Below are 17,152 nucleotides of genomic sequence, written 5' to 3' on the forward strand. Positions count from 1 at the left end.
GAGCGGCGAAGAGCCCAAGCGCCCCGCCGCCCCCCTTCCCCGGCGGGGGCGGCCCGGCCCGCCCCGGCGGCCGGCACCGCCCCCGCCGCGGGAGCCGCGGCGAATCAGCGGGGCGCTGTCAGGGCGTCAGCGCCGGCGGCTCCGCGCGGCCGGCCCCGAGTGCGTCCCTTATCGCAGACAGGCACCCGGAGCCGGGGACCGCATCATTATCATGGGCACTGTTTGCTTTTCGCGGTGCTGCTGTTTGCTTTTCGCTCTCGTCTGGGCCGGCAGGTTTGCGGGAGCCAGCGGGGGCGCAGGTAAGAGGGGGCTTCGCCGCGGTTCCGCCTGCCCCCGGGCTCGGGTTGCGCGGAGTCTCGGCGGGACCGTACTTGGCCGCCCGCCTCTCCCTCATTTAAGGTGTTGGGGGGAGGGGGGGGTCACGTCTTGCTGCTAGTGTGGCGGGGGGTGTTGGAAGTTGTGGCTGGGAGGCGTTTTCTCGTGTGTTTGACTGCTAGAGCCAGGGGACGTCTTGGGGGGGGGGCGGGGGCGATGGGGAAGAAAAAGTTACTTTCCTTAAGTGCCTGCGAGATAAATATGTGCTGCTGGATGCTGGAGACTCCCCGGAAGAAATGTTGGCTGTTACATCTTCTCAGGCTTTCCCTGTCTGCGCATTAACTCAAAGACCCGGTATTTCTTCATAGCCTCACTCGTGTCTTTTTAGTAGCATTAATGATATTAAGTCTTTGCTCTGATGTTAAAAAAAGCACCTCTGTTTAGGAATGTTGTAAACCAAAAGTATTTTCTTAAAGATGTACGTGCAGTCTCTGAAGTTGTGCTGGAAGAAATCCGTTAAGGTGAAGTGTGGGGGGGGGGAAGGAAAAATCCCTTCTCCCCAGATACAGAGTTTAAATGCAACAAAATGAACGAAGTCGGTGTAGAAGTTCTTAAAGTCCAAGAAATGCAACGTGGGATGCGGAGCAGAACGAGGGCTCATATTTGGTTTTGCCCTTTTCATTTGACTCATTGGCATTCACGCCTGACTCCCAGGCATCCTCTGGTTGCTGTGAAATGTCCCCCTTGGCTCAATGCAGTTTGAATTTTTGACGGCATTATAAAGAGTCCAGCTGTCACTTTTGCTGATCTTGATGGGAGATGGGTGCCGGTTTAATGAGTCAAAAGTATGAACCAAAGCGCTTTAAAAAAATCTTCTTCTTTTCTTTTCGTGCTTGACTGAATCTGTGTCTGATCTGAGCAACACCCTCGGACCCCCTAAGCGAATTCACGTAAATCACAGCTAGATCTGAACCGTCTCGGCGGCTAAAATAAACGAATGGACAAGAAAGAAGGAAACAGACTACAGCAGTAGTGCGTTTCTCGAGAAGACACAACGCTCAGCGTTTGGGAGGGGAAAACTTTTCCCCTCTTTCTTAAAAAAAAAAAAAAAAATAATAATAATAATAATAACGAGTCCATGCAATTCTCTTGCTAGGAGTCCGAAGGTGCACCCGCGGGGCTGTCCCGGTCTGCACCTCAGCAAAGTTGTCTGCTGTGTGCCTTCCCACAATACCTGATTATTCCCCTCTCTCTAAATAGCCCCCTCCTGTCCCCGGTGACTTTGAAGGATCCTTGTTTTATCACTGGAGATGGCTGAGTGAGCACTTCTGAAACAATTAGCGTTAGGATTTCAAGCTAACAATAAAACTGTTTTCACTTTACTGCACCTTTTTTGAGAATCTGTTAATCTAATTGGCATGAAACCAACCGCACATGTCTTTCGCTGGATGGCTGCCTCCCTCCGCAGCACCCCTCTCTCCTCGGAACTTCATAAAAATAAACGGGAAGCTGTGCTCTCTGCAGCTCTATTAGCTGTTCCCCGGCTGGTAACCCACCTCTCCCGGGCAGAGAGCTCCCCTGCGTGCTCCCTCCCCCCGGGAGCCCTAGACGTGCCTGTCGCATGAAAGGGTGAGGAAAACCGTTTAAAGGGTATTAGGGACCCGACGACGGCGGCCGACAGCTGCGGGCGGCCCGGCCCGGCCCGGCGGCCGGTGTCCCCGCGCACCGCCGGGCTCCGGCGGCGGCAGCATCGCCCTCCCCCGCGCCGCGGCCCCGCCGCAGCCCGTAGGGCGCGACGACAGATGGGGGGGCGAGGGGAAGGTTAGGCAGGACTTGAAATGTTCGCATGTTAGCAGCACATCCCATCCGTGAATAAGTCGGAGCTTTTCTTTCCATGTTCACTTCATTAACATTCCCACGACTACCAAATCTCGACTCGCTCTCATCTTCTCCTCCCTCCCCCGTCCTCTTTAAATCCGGGGGAGAACACGAATGCCCATCACTGAAATGTTTGTAAGGGTTTCCTACCCGGAAAACAAGAAAAGCAGTCGGGGCTCCCCCTTTCAGCGTCCGGCACATCAGTAAAGCACCCTAATGAGCAGTGGCCAGGAAGACTGCTAGGACCTTTTCGTTCTGAATGAGTTTTAGTCTATGTAGATGATGTTATTGCAGGTTGCTTTTCTCCCCGCTAACTTATCGAGTTTCATATGGTCTTCTATTTATTTTTTTGCCTCTTAATAAAAAAGGATTAATGTGGTTTTCCTGTTCAAATATTTCTTTTTCTCATTCCCCTGCCAACAGAGTTTGTTTAAACTAGTGTCTATCTTTCTAAATTAAGAAGATCTCTTTGCTAGGAACATGCAAATGGGCTTTTCTTCTCCTCTTCTGGGTCATTTAAACGCTCTCATGTTTTAACTCACAAATGGATGTGGGTCTCCAGCGCTAGACCTATACAACAGACACTAATTTCTAATGTGTAATGATTTTCTAATGCAGAAACGTGGGACTGAGCTCATCTAGCTTTGTGGAGAGAAAGCAGGGTTTATAAATGGCTTAAGGAGAGCATAACGCGTTGGTTTGTTTAATTATTTAACCTTGAATGTCCCCACGTCCAGGATGACGCTCAGAAGGTAGACAAGCCAGCAGCTTCTTCAAAGGGAGCTTGAAGCTTTTCCATGTCTCAGGTCTCCCTTCTTCTCTCTCTCTCCTGGGGTTCATTCTGTGATTCCAGATGTTGACGAGTGCGCAGAAGCTACAGATGACTGTCACATCGATGCAATTTGCCAAAACACACCGAAATCGTACAAATGCATCTGCAAACCGGGTTATAAAGGCGAAGGGAAACAATGTGAAGGTAAGGGCAGCCGGACTCCTCTCCTATCTCTCCTCCCCTCCCTTCTCTTATTTGTTTGCTCTTTAAAAGCTTTTGTAAATAGCTGAATTCCTGAAACGATTAATGCAGATTTACAGCTGCTTAACCTCAAATCTCGGTGTTCATTGGCAAGCATCCCCTGCTGCTTTTGCTAATTGTCCGGCATCACAGACATCGTGTCCTCCAGCCTGATTTTAAGTATAAAAAAGGGGGAAGAGGTTGTCCCTCACCGAAGCTAGCTGGGTTTGACACCGGCTTCTCCCGGCCGGTGCCGGGGCTCGAAGCGCACCGAGGAGCACGCAGGGCCCGCCCCGCCGGGTCTCCCCGCTCCCCCGGCAGCGAGCGCCGCGCCGGGGCGACCTACCGCGCCTCGGGAGGCCTCCCGTCCCGGGCTGCGGGCGGCGGCGAGGCCGTGTGGCCGGGCCGGGCTGCGGCTGCCGCGGGGAGCCGGAGCTGGGCCGGGCCAGGCCGGGCCGGGGCGCGGCGCGGAGCGGAGCGGCGGGCGCCTCCCTCCCTCCCTCCGCCGCAGCCGCGGGGTCGCACCCGTCCGGGACCCCCTCGGCCCGGCGCGGCCCGGCGCCGCGGGCTGCTCCGCTCGCTCTCGCGGGTGCCCCTGAGGCACAGGGAAACTTGCACCTCTCGCCCGCCTAATGGGTTACTGCCCTCACTCCCGAGCACATACACACACACACACCTCGGGGCCAATTCAGTAGGATTTTTTCCACGTCAACTTGACCAGGACATCAGAGCGCCGTTCCCCTTGACATTAGGCAAGTGTCAAATCACCATGTATTTTTGAGTCTGTGGAACACTTATTATTAAAAAAAAAAAAAAACAAAAAACCCCGTTTCAGATTATTATATTTACCGGACTTTTAAAAGTTGGTTTACTTCTGTATGTCTTTAAATCAATGCATTCAACTGAAAAGGATCTAGCATGTTTTACTGTGCACTGTTTACACTCATATTTCAGATTTTATAAAGTATGTCTTGTCTCTTGAACTTCAACAGAGACATTATTCTCTGGTGACAAGAACTAATATTGTAATCACAGCAGAAGGCCTTTAAATAAAGGATGTAAGATTATTGTTTTTTCCACTTGTAGATGCTTAGCAGCTATTTAAATTTTCCTTCCAAGTCTTTTTTTCTGCTGCAGACTGAAACTTTTTTAAAATGTATATGGCTGGTCCATTAAAAAGATTAAAGACCTAAAAATGACTTTGCTGAAGTCTACAAAAATTTGAAACCACATATTATTCTCCATGGACTTCCAAAGTGTTTGTTCAAGTGCCCTCATAAAGCATTTTTGTGGTTGTCATATTTTTCTGTCTTGGGCTTAAACTGACAGAGATAAATTCCTACTGTCCACCTCTTGGTACTCCAGTGTCTCTGAACTGCTGTTCATTTGGAAGCCAGATTTTCTTTCTCGCAAACTGACAGAATAATTATTCAGCATCACTTTCCTCCACTATTTATCCTTTCCAGGCAAGGAGCTCTGTGCACAGAGAAAATGTACTCAAGGCCACAGCTTTAGAGGTTGCAGCATTCTCAGAATTGGTACTTGTTTCTATATTGGTTTTCCACATCAAAAGTTTTCTTAAGCTTTAACTACTCATATTTCAGATGTTGAGCTCTGTTTAATGGTAGACCTGCCAGATATTCGTGCTTGTTTAATACACACATTTCTCTTTGCCTGACTTACCTTGGCTCAGTGAAAAAGACAGCTCTGTGAGTAGCAGAATTCAGATTTCCCTGCAGAATGATGTACAGAATCATGGAATTTCTGTGGCTCATGTTGAATTCCAGTATCTGATGGTATTTAGCATCTGACAAACTTGATAAATAAAGTAAGGTAGGGCAGACTGCAACATGTTCTGCCTGGACATTAAATTATTGAACGTTAGTCAGGTAAATGAATGTGAGGTGTCTAAACAAGGGATTACTTTACTATACATGAAATATAACTTTTCTTATGATGTTATACTGATAATTTAAAAGATCTTGCATCACTTTGTATGCATCTTAAGTTCGTGATTAATATCCAATTTTGAGATGAGCAGAAAGCTTGAAATACTATGGATGTTTCCCTTTTGGAGCTTATTTTAGAATGCCTACATAGTAACTCTTATTTTGGTCCCAAAGTACTTTAAAACTTTGTTACTGAAGTAATGTAACTTCAGTGGCAGGCAAATATCATCATGTCCTTTTTATAAGTGAGTAAACTTAAATCCATAGAGGTGAAGGCAGGGTCACACAAGTCAGTGGCAGATCTAAGATCTGCCTCAGGTTTGTTATTCACATAAAGTAGGTTTATTTTGCATCGTGAGATCAAGTTTTCAAAACCTACAGAAATGAACAGAATGGCAGTATTGATTGGTATTTAATATTCTGTCACAAGACGACACCAGTAATCAGCCTTTTAAAAATTATGTTTTAAGATAGAAGTGAATATGCTAGTAATAACAAAGATGAAATACACCGTACAATTTTCATTGCACCAAAACCAAAGCTGGGTTGTTAAATGATTTTGGTTCTTTATAACTAAGCTTTTAAATGGCTTTTTCATCACTGAAACTAGTTATGTGTGAGAAAAGGTAAAGATATTTAATTTTATTGTAAAGATAATGTGCCTCCTTAACTGAATTCTTACTGGCATTCGTAGCAAACTATCTATTTTGCTTCGTGTCTGAAGAACATTCATTATAGTGTAGCTAACTCCCTTATAGTGCAGGCTCTTGTATAGAGCCAGGTTCAGTTAAAAAACAAGGATTACCAGGATTGCAATTTATATGCAGCAGTGAGCTGAAAGAAATGATACTGTGTCATCAGATTTACTGTAAACTGCAGGTTCACTAAAATGTTTAGAATATACTGAGATATTAAAATTAATTTAGAGAGATTACACTGTACATGTGAATTTACTTTAAAGATCAGTCTTAAATATTGCTTTTATTCACATAAAATGCATTTTTGGAGAAAGGGATAGAGTATGGGAATTAACATGATTTGTTTGGATAAATTTTAAGTTTTATAATAGCAATGGAGCAGAGATTGTATGAATATGTCCAGAATGTATGTCCTTTGTATATGCTTGTGTATTTATTAATACATTTTAATTCAAAAATAATGAATAGTTTAAAAAGTGGGACCTTTGAGGCTCATACATGCCTCTTTTGTCACAAGAAATAGGGAGCCCAGGCACTTGTGCAGGATTTTGTGCGTATGTTGCTACTCTCTGATCTAAAGGGTGGGGAGAAATATGCCAGAAACAGTCCTTTAAGGAGATGCAGAGCACTCTAACAGCAATTACCTTGAAATGATTTTTTTCTTGACAATCTTTTAAATTCCCTTAGCAGGGAATTTGTTCCTGAACTTTCATTTTCTCCCCAAAATGTCTTTTGGACTAGGTTTTTCCAGGGTTTATGAGGATTGGGGGTGATTTCTCAGTTTCCAAATTATTTTCTTTTTTTCTTGGTTGCCTGAACCTGCTGATCTATGTCTTTCCATAGAGCTCAGCTGTTTCTCCAGATAGAAGAAATGCTCATTGTGTCCTGGCCCCTGCTTGCCCCTGTAGATTTCAGTTTACCTTTTCTTTTCAACAAGCTATCTGCTGTGCTGTTGTCAAGCCAAAGGCTCAGCACTACTAGTACCCAAAGATGGTCTCAAATCTGTTGTGGGCTTTACTCATCCTCTTCTGGAAATATAAAATGGCAGTAAACACATGTGCTTTATGTTGTGATTTTTGGTTTCCAGTGAACGGAACGATCATAAAATTCCAGATGTGTAACAGGTCATCCCCAGTAGTTGTTATGAATGCCATGGTGATATTTCCTCATATCACGCAAAATGGCAATGTCCTTTGACCACAAGTTCTCTAACTAGTGTTTCCATATGATGGAATAGTGTGTCCAGCCCAAGTAATCTTAAAAAAAGGTTTGCTTCCAATTGTTTGTTTCTTTTTTCCATATACAACCTCTGACTCTTAACTGATAGCTGATTCACTTTCCCTGGCCCTGACAGATCTTGTATTACCTAGGAGATCTTCCATATTGCGATTTTAGTCAGTATCTCAAACACTGGCCTGCATTCAGCTGCATGCAAGCTCCTTCTCATCCAGCAGGTTTTTGGTCTTCTCTTCTCTTCTTTAACTTTTGGTCTCAGGCTTTCTCCTTAGGTTGGTATCTCAGTGAAATTGTCAGCTGGAAAATTATATCAAGGCAATGGGAAATCCAGAAGGTGCAAAAAGATTCCGAGTCCTGGAGTTGCCGAGGCCTTGAGAGGGCCTCCTCTGTCCCCAGTGCCACACTTGTGCTGTTGCAGGATTCCCTGTCGTTGATCAGTTTATGAAAGGGTTTAGCTCTTAAACCTGGTTAATCTTTTTGCCCATAGTCCTGGGTTAAGGCTATTCCAGACCCTCATGCTAGTAATGATTACAAAACTCTGTATAATTTCTGGTTGATGCTAAACTGTGCCCATTTTATATCCAGTTAGTCTGTCAACTTTATCTTCTATTTTAAATATTTTTTCTCCCAGCCTACTGTTTATTCCCAGTGTGAGTGTGATTTCAGTGAGTTGCTCTAATAGTTTATTTTTCTTTTGGATGGTATCTTACACGTAGAACCCTCTCTGTACAGTACGTAGAGGACATGATTGGGTGGATATGATTTTTTCTTGAAAAAATGTTCACTGGAACCTAGTGCTTCTGGGTTGCAAATCTCTGCTTTGAGATTTTCAGTATTCAGGAAGATTTCCTGCTTGATTCCTTTTTTCTATTGTCTTCCATAGTATTATAAATGTTCTTCAGTTCCTTTTATAACTGGTCTGACAGTTGTTGTCATGTCTCTTAAACTCTTTGCACAGAAGAGAAATGCTATGGATAGTAGTTTTAATGGCACAGGCAGTCACTGTATTTAACCCTTCAGCTGTAAAGTTTGTTCTCTTGTGAAGCTTGATAATATTGCTGATAGGTTTCTTGCTGAGGGCAACATGCATATACCATAGCAAAGTGTCTTGGCAGAGTCTGCCTTGAGAGGATGATTTTCCGGTTTCCACTCATATTGGAAATTTGTACTAGCAGAGCAGGTGTCTGAAAACACAGACTCTCAGCAGCACTTCTGCCTGACTGATAGCTGGGTAAGCCTATGCTGTTTTAGTGATGTAACTTTGTTATATGTTGATACACTTATAGTTCCTTTTCTGATGTAAGTAATTATTCCAGGTAAGCAGGCAGATGGTCATGGTAACCTGCAAAACAGGCTGTCATTCTTGATTCCCCCAATGACAGGGTCTCACTGGATTTGAACATGATACAGTCACCCAATAAGAGAGACTGTTCCTTCCTCAATCACAGGTATTTTCAGCCCCAGGTAGGTTAAATTCTTCTGTCAAAGGCACACGTCCACTTGGTAGCACATGTAAATTGTACCTTCTGAACCCCTGTGTTCATCTAAGCACTGCTTGGCTGAAGGAGGCTTCTGGCAAAAGTGTACCAAAGCAATCTAGCAAGGCTTCTCCTCATGCAGACCTGATACACTGCTCCCCACAACCACTGCCATAGTTCCTAACATTTGTCTATGTACAGTGAATGGAAATGCTCAGTACAGTGCCTGGAAACATATTTGCATTGATATACCTAGATTTTATTATTTCCATTGGTGTTTTGTGACATCTGGCTTTGTCTCAGACACAATCTACTGCTGCAGACAAAAAGGCATGGAGTACAATACAGATCATCTCTAAAATGTTAACTAAAAGCTTTTCCCTGAACTAAGAATTCTAATTTTGTGGAAAGCAAATGGTAGCATATTTCTTATTTTGACAAATGTTTGGGACCTTTGGGACTATCACATGCAATTTTGTCTTCATGCTGCAGGTGCAATAATGTCCCTAAGCCAAAATTTAAACTACTAATGGTGTTTATGATAATACACTAAAGTTTAAAATGAATAACTCATTGAATTTGCAATGATTCGGAAATAGCATAGATAAACCATTCATTATCATCTTCAATAATTTTGTGGAGGTGAGGCCAAGTTTCTTCTTGTACCTGTTTGTTCAGTCTGTTTTTAAAGGGTTCTAAACAAATCTTAGCAACTGGAAAAAATACATAAATTTTATCTTCTCATCACTCTTGTTTGAAAAATAATAATAATTGTTTCTCCAAGGTTAAATTAATATTCTTCCTACAATATTAATCTTGTTTACCAGATTTAACTTCATTTTCTTAAGGAGCTGGTCTCACTCATTGGGTTTTAATTTTACTTTAGTCTTTCAAATACCTGCTACGTATTTCTCCTGCTCTCCAAAAATGAATCCAAATATTGTCGCAGAGCTGCTCTAAATCAGTCAACCTGGAAGCAGCACAGGATACTTCAGAGTTCTCATTTCCCAGTTCCTTGTTCAGTATCTTGCGCTGAAGCTCCCTCCTCTCTGGAGGGATAAGTAAGCATGGGGGCTTCTGGATGTGTCTTGAATGGAACAATGATCCCATTTCTTCTAAGACTCCCATGTTGTCCCATCAATCCACTCTCACCAAATCTTTCATGCATGGACCATCTTATCAATGAAGTCCTGTGAGACTGAATGAACACTACTGGTTGCCCTCTGGTTTCTGAAACTTATGCATCTTGATGCTTGCATATTTCAAGTGGGCTCAGGCTTGCGCTGTCTGTCTGTCCCACCCTGCTGAACAACAGGGATGCTACCAAACAAGGCAGCCTACGTGACTTCTTCCTGGTTGATGATTCTTCTGATTACAATAGGTGAATTCATTCCCTCAAGGAAGGGTTGTCTTCTGGGATCTTGCAAATATTGACTCATTTCAGGCTGAATGTTATCACTGCATCCATAGTCTTATTGCTCTTGTTTGTGAAAATGTAATGTGGGTGCTAGGTTTGCTTGCTCAGACCCACTAATAATATCTTGCTACATGCCTGTCAGAGGAACTAAAAAAAAAAAAACAAAGAAAGGATTTTCTGAACAGCTCTGTTTAATAATAATAATAATAAAAAGATATATCTACTCCCTTTGTTTGCCTACTGCCTTCTCAAAAGCTACAGGAAGGTGAATGTCTTTTTTCCTTAATATTGTTTCATCCTTGGGTCATATCCTTATTCTAGTTTTTATTATTTTCTGTATAACCTTTTTCATGACCTGATCTCAGTTTAGTGCTTGAGGCTTTGATGCCTGATTTAATTTCTTTTGAAATGGCTTTGCAGTCTTGAAGTCCCTAGCAAATAATACATACTGAAGCTGCTGTGCTTTCTAGTTTCATAGTTAAAATTCTCCCAGTACCTTAACAGATGCCAATTTTCCAGCAGTTGTGAAGGCAGACATTAATGTCATGTTGAACTTCATGTCTCCCTTCCCTAATGGCTGTGTTGCCTGAATGAGATCACTTGTTGCAAGAATCTGTGATGCCTATTTTGTCCTGTAGGCCTGCAGCAGGCCATGTGAGCATAGTGGAAGAGACAGTCTGCCTCCCTGCAGTTTTGTGGCGATTTTCATTTCAGGGTCAGATCTTCCTAGCTTTATTCACAGGGGATATAGCTTTACTCTGAGTGAGCCATTGTGGCGATTTCACCGAAAGCAACTCCAGGATGAAGCACTACATGATGTCAAAAAGGGGGCAAAAGCATCAATTGACTTCTTTGATTGGAGCTCAGTAACTATGTTTTCTTCTCTCTGAAAATCCTACTCATTTGATCACATAATTTCATGTATCATTTTTGGCTTAGGCTGATAAAGGTGTCTCCCAGCATCCAATATTGAAGTCTTCTGTTTCTGTACCCTTTTATTAATTGTCTTGTACCATTGAAAGCCAGATTACCAGCTTGCCAGTTTGGTGAATACTTTAGGGAACTGCAGTCTGTTAGGGGATGGAGAGGAAGTAGCAAGCAAGAAAATGCTCCTGAGAGTGTTCAGTAGTAAAGCAGAATATTATTACAGCCTAAGTGAATTAGCAGCTTACAATAACTTTTTTTTTCCTTGATGCTTCTTTTGTTCTTTGAACGGGGCTTTTGTTTTTGGCCAGGATTCAGGCTTGATTTTTTTTCTTGCAGACTGCTTTATTTTTCCGACTGTGTTCATCAGTTTATCCAATAAAACCAGAATATCCTTTAGTCATGACAGCAGGACCTGTCTAATTGTTCACAGTGTCATCAGTACCCACGTATCACACACACCCTTGTTTTCTCCTCTACCCTTTCTTGCCTACCTTGTCTTACCTCTCAGAGCTACTTTCAGGCAGCCCATAATGCTGCTTCAGTGAACAGCTCCCCCGGTGGTCCAATTTGGAAATCTTCCATTTTTACTTAGAAAAAGAACATTTGCTCTAACTTTTTTTTTTTTCCAGAAATGCTTCTTGGAAACAAATATCACTATATTTTGCATAAACAAATACCATGCTGCTAGCAATATGGCCTCATTCTTCAGCAGCCTTACATGTAATTCTCAATTTGGAAAAAATATGTTTTTTTCCAAGGACATTTCTCTAAATAGTTGATAAGCTCCCTGTCTGCTGGATGGTCTATGGGTACTCTGGGAACTTATAAATATATATAAAATTTCATCAGTCTCAACAGTTGCTGAGCTGCAGAACCCAGGGTGGCCTCCTGTGGTGATGTAAACTTGGTATTTAGAAGGAACTTCTCATTTCCCCCAAATATACAGTGTAAATTATCTGCCAGAAAAATTATAATAAAATGAAGGAGCATAAATAAAATATACTGTTTAATATGGTAACAGTCTTTCCTCTCTTTTGTCTGCCCAGTTGATTTCTGTATTTCTCTGTAGTCTTTCCTGTTCTCCTGCCTATTACCTTTTCTGATGGTGTAGTCTCCTTTCCTTGCATTCTTCATCTTTATGTTGCCTTGAATACTCTGTTGCTCAGCTGCCTCTTAACCCTGTCACTTCCATGTTGCAAATCTTACTTCTCTTTCTTTTGTCTTCTTTTAGTGTATTATTGCCTGCCTCTTTTTAATTTTGCTCTGTTTACTTTCCCTTGGCGTCTGTCTCAGTGGCTTATTCAAGTTACAGCATTATTATTCTGGGAACCGGTGTCCCATAGCAAGACTTCTCTGGGACTGGAGAGGTGGTAGCTGCAAGCTCTGAGGACCCCTTACTGGCCCTCTTCCTTGAGTTCTGTCTTCAAGGCCAAGCAGCCCCTGCCAGCACTCAGTTTTCCCTTTTTCCTCCTTTTCTCTCCTTCTCTGCCCCCTTTCTAGCTCAAAGTTCACTTGCCCCTCAGCCTGTTCCAGGCTGTTCCCACCCCCTTGGACCTGTGGCTCTTTCCTCAGATGGTTAGCTGGAAAGACATCACTGTGTGGCTGTTTGCTGTCATTTGCCAGGTCTCATCTGATTATGGAGGTGGTCAGCATGTGTGTCCATCATATGACCAAAATACACATGTCCTTTGTTAGGTGGCTAAACATACACTGATGCATAATGTGGTCAGACAGCCTTTGGTCGAATGATGGGAGAGGAGGTGGGGAATGTGGCCTTAGATTGCTTCTCTAATCCTTGCCCAAATAAACTCCACTAATGTGACTTCTGTTTCCTTTTCATTCGAGCCACGTAGCATTCTCACGGATGCCATTAGGACACTGCGGAGGTAATGGGTATCATCAAGCGGATGGTGCATACAGCCTCTGTACCCATGGTACTAGCCCAACCCCATTCTAGAGCAGAATGGCTGGGAGTCAGAATTAGAGGGGAAGTTTGACCTGGCCTCAGGTAGCTCTGGAATGGAGGACGTATAGCAGGAAGCTGTAGGAAAAATGTGTATACAATCTGGTCAGAAAAACAATAGTACTGTACTTCCACAATGCACTGATTTAGGAAGTTCCTGTTTACTTGATCATGTTTTTTGGTACAGGGCAACTGATGTGGGGCTACACTGTGAAGGATATCACCAAAATAATCCCCAAAAAGAGAAAGGAAAGCAAAGGATTACAGCATGGCCCCATAAGCAGTTGTAAACTGAAGAGGCAATGAACTGTGTGGTATAGAGGCTGAAACAAATGTCAGGGAGAAGGTTATGGTGGAGTAGGGTGAGTAGGTTTCTTAATTTGCCTTAGTTTCTGGAGCCCTTGTATTGTGAAACTACAGCCTAAGGCTGAAAAAACATCCACCAAGGATGACATTTTGAAAACTGTCTAAATTTCAGCACGTACCTGCTGAGCTTGTGAATTTATTTGACTGTGATAGATTATTTTTTGTTTGGTTGAATTTTCAGCCATAACTTGGCCAGCTTTTGCTGTCCCTAGAAATCCACTGAAAGATAACTTTCTGCCTCCTTACAAGAAGTTGCTCAAAAATCTGAAAGCACTAAGTCTATTCAAGTAAGTGTGGAGTTGATGCTTTTTAAACAAAGTAAAGCTGTGCATTTGCCATCAGATCACTTTAGGAAAAGGACTGTTTTGTTGTTGTTTAGTTTAGTCTATGTGTTTGTTTTAAATTTCAGCTCCCCCAAAAGAGACTTGCTTTAAAGAAGATGTCTTGCATGAAGTATTCTAGCCCAAGCATAAATGTTTAGCAGAGTTATAAGAAACTGAACATAAGGTCTGACAGGCCACCTTAAAATTGCAAGGCTTTTCTACACATTTAAGATGCTCTGCAAAAGGAATATATTCACACTGCAGTTTGAAGAGTTGTTTTGTTCAAATGCCTTGATTCACCAGAGCACTTGAGCATGTGCTCAATCTTAAGTAGATGTTACCCGTTAAAGTGATTCCCATTAAGTGCTTTATTAAATTGAAGTTATTATCTTGTTTTAATACTGCGATGCCCATTCTCTGGAGAAAAGCTGTAGATCACAGTTTTTCCTTCAGTGACCAAGGAAAAGGGAAAAAAAAAAAGAAAAAGAGTCTGTATCATTTAATAAGCTGATGTAAGGCCTTCATCTTGCGGACATGAACTAGTGTTTAACATGTGAGCAGTTTGGTGCCATTTGCCCCATAGCCAACATCTCAAATTCAAGGCTATGCTTTCACAGTTATTGATAATATTTTATAGTACAGTCATCACTGACAGAATCAGAAATACTAAATAGATGAAATGGCCTTCAAATTGCTTTGTTTTCTATAATAAATTTATTAAGCAGATGAGCTTTTATTTCAGAGAATATAAAAGCCAATTTGCATTTACTCTCAGCTTGAAATTAAGCTCTGCTTATCATTGTACCCCAGACCTAGTCTGCATGAACCACTCTCAGTCCTCATGTTTTACAAGGCACTGTGCTCACAGAGCATCAAATTTTTAACTGAAAAAAAAACCATACAAAAGTGATGTCTAATATTGATTTGGTGTCTGTTACTGTTCTGGAGGTCTGCTGCAGAATTCTTGCTGTGCCTTGGAGATCAGGGTATGGAAACCATTGCTGTATGCTGTAGTTTTTATTTGTTGGACATATCATTGCTGAAAATACTGCAGGTTGTAACTGTGATGCATTCCAGTTCTTGTTATTGTCAGAAGGAAATTGGGCTGAAGTACTTTTGTTCTGATTTCATTATCTGGAAGCTGAGGCTACATTCAAAGCTTTCAAGCAAGTAGTCACCCTGTTACAGTGAAAAAGTACTTAAAGTAAGTGTGTATCTACTTTGTTGAATGGGAGTGTGGGTAATGCATACCTACATTTTTGGCAGCAGGTATGTAGGAGGAACTAGATATGTGACTTAAATATCTGCCTTCATACCTCTAGAGGTATAGTGTCTTTTACTGAGTAGAGCTGTGTCTTTATTCTGTTTGCACTTTTCTTCTGTTTGCTAAACTTTATTGGAAAAGCATTCCATAAAAACCTTGATTTGGAGAAATGCCTGTGTTTCTGTCTAACTACAAAGCATCAAATTCCAACTTTATTTAGAAATTTCTATTTTTCTGATGTATTCCAACCTGACTAAAGATGAATATGATCAAAAAATCTCTTTTCACCTCTTTGCCCCCTCTGCCCTCCCACTTTTTCCTTATACCAACCCAACTGCATGGAGTTGTTGTGTGTGCAGTGGTACAGCTGATCCTTAATAATGGTCTCAGTGTGCTTACTACACACCTGAAAGACAGGCAGTCCACACTGATTGCTTTTGTTTCTGGTTGATTGATAAAGGATATCCTCAAGGGTTCTTACAGTGGCTTTGTCTACGTGAGCCTCTTCTGGGCAAAGGCAGTCTTGCTCGGCCTGTGTTTCAGTGACCCAAAGCCACGTGAGTGCTTCGCTAGGGAGGCTCAGCTTGAACTATTTGGCTACTAGAGGGCAGGGCCTGTTATCCCAGGCTTGGCTGTGCACAAGTGGAGCCCTGTGGCTTTTGCTTGGCTTGAATTCCTAGCAAAGCGAATTCGCCTCTGTTCAGAGTGGAGTGTGTAGACGTGTGCAGAGTGTGAGGAATAACTGAGGGAATGAGGGCTGCCAGAATTACTCTGACCTGTGACTGTTCTGAGTTTTAAGAGTGAGCCAGGGAACAAGCATGAGGCAGGAACAGACAACCACAGCTTGTTTTCCTGAAGTAAAGACCTGAAGACTAGAATGGTTCGGTTGGGTATTGTCTGTTTCTTTAGATATCGACTGTTTCCTTATATGAAAATGAAAGTGGCTGATGCCTCCCCTTCTATATGCAAACAGTTTTATATCTAGGGAGATTATGGCCTCAGAGTGGAAGAACCTTTATGTTACAGTTCTTTGAAAAGCTTTAACAATGGAAACAAGCCCTCAAGTTCTTGTTTACAGTATGATTAACCACTCTGGTGGACTAGGAAAACAAGTTTTTGTGATATGGATAAAATCCAAAGTGTTGTCACTTATGTTTTATGTTAATGGTCACTTCTAGACTTATATAAAAATGATTTGTCTCCTTTATGCCTCTGGCAGTTTGAATCTGCTCATTCTTTCTGTTTTGAAATTTTTTTTTTCTTTCCTGAAGAAAATATGAGAACAGCGTACAAAAACATCAGTTCACAATTTCAGTCTCATGAAGCAAAATGCAGAAAACTTTAGTGTGTTTTCTGAATACAGAATACGCACAAAACTATTCAGGGTAGCAGCAGCAATTGCATACCATTTTCTAGAATAGCTCATTGGCATAATTTGCTTTGAGTTGTACAAGAGTTTCGTATGCACATTTCTGGATGCTTTCACTGGGGCTTTGTGCAACAAAGCAAGTAAATATGCGTGTATAGATACCTGTGTGAGCCCACATGAAAATTCATTCAGAAAACCCATATTATTAATGCAGTGGTATGAAATATAAGGCTAAAAGGATTTTAGAAAGGTTAGGAAAGAGCAGTGGTAAGGTGGGAGTAACACTTGTAACTTTATGCTTTTTTAGTATTATCTCTTTAGGCCAGATAACGTATTTAAGTATTCTAAAGAATTCCAACTTGTAAATTTGCATGTTATCCTGTATTCTAGAATACATTTCTGTGCTACTTAAACCTAGAAGGCTTTTAATCATTACCATTAATATTCATGTTATGATTAGATATTGGGTGGTAATTTTTAGATGCTTTTAACACAAGTATTTTGATAATCTGTATGGAAGGTCACAGGTAGTTGCTGTAGCCGTTGCAAAGTCCCATACTTTGTATAGGAAAACAATGTGAATCCTTAACCTGAGAAGGATTACGTGATGCCTTGCCTGAGTTAGCAAGAGTGAACTTGAAGGGTGCTGGCCTGAAAGAGATGCCTTTCAGAAAGGACCAGCGTGTTTCTTTTAATGTTGCCATTCAGTGAGGAAAATCCCAGTGCTTATAACTGTGAAGCCACCTAAATGACTGTGTTTGCACACAGCATATCCTGCAGGTCTTGTGTTTAAGGAAAAGGATAGCCTGGTATCTTGGTCATGCAGTCTGCTCTATGTAGTCAAGATATATGTGCTTGTGGGAGTCCTGAAGGCTGCAGATGCACGTGGGAGGTTTGCTGTGTGGATGTGAGTGTTATGGACGGGCCCCACTAGGTGATAGGTCTGCCACAGCTGGA

General features: G+C 42.3%; 1 protein-coding gene across 1 annotated transcript in view; it reads left to right on the forward strand.

Moving 5' to 3' along the window:
- Positions 1 to 210: 210 nt before the first annotated feature.
- Positions 211 to 17,152, forward strand: part of SCUBE1 (signal peptide, CUB domain and EGF like domain containing 1) — a 222,853-nt gene continuing 205,911 nt past the window's right edge. The window contains exons 1-2 of the mRNA XM_067289850.1: positions 211 to 299; positions 3,047 to 3,169. Coding sequence (XP_067145951.1) covers positions 212 to 299; positions 3,047 to 3,169 — 211 coding nt within the window. The 5' untranslated portion in view covers position 211. The remainder of the gene's footprint in view (positions 300 to 3,046; positions 3,170 to 17,152) is intronic.

This window comes from Apteryx mantelli, chromosome 1, assembly GCF_036417845.1.
Source record: "Apteryx mantelli isolate bAptMan1 chromosome 1, bAptMan1.hap1, whole genome shotgun sequence".
NCBI lineage: Eukaryota > Metazoa > Chordata > Aves > Apterygiformes > Apterygidae > Apteryx > Apteryx mantelli.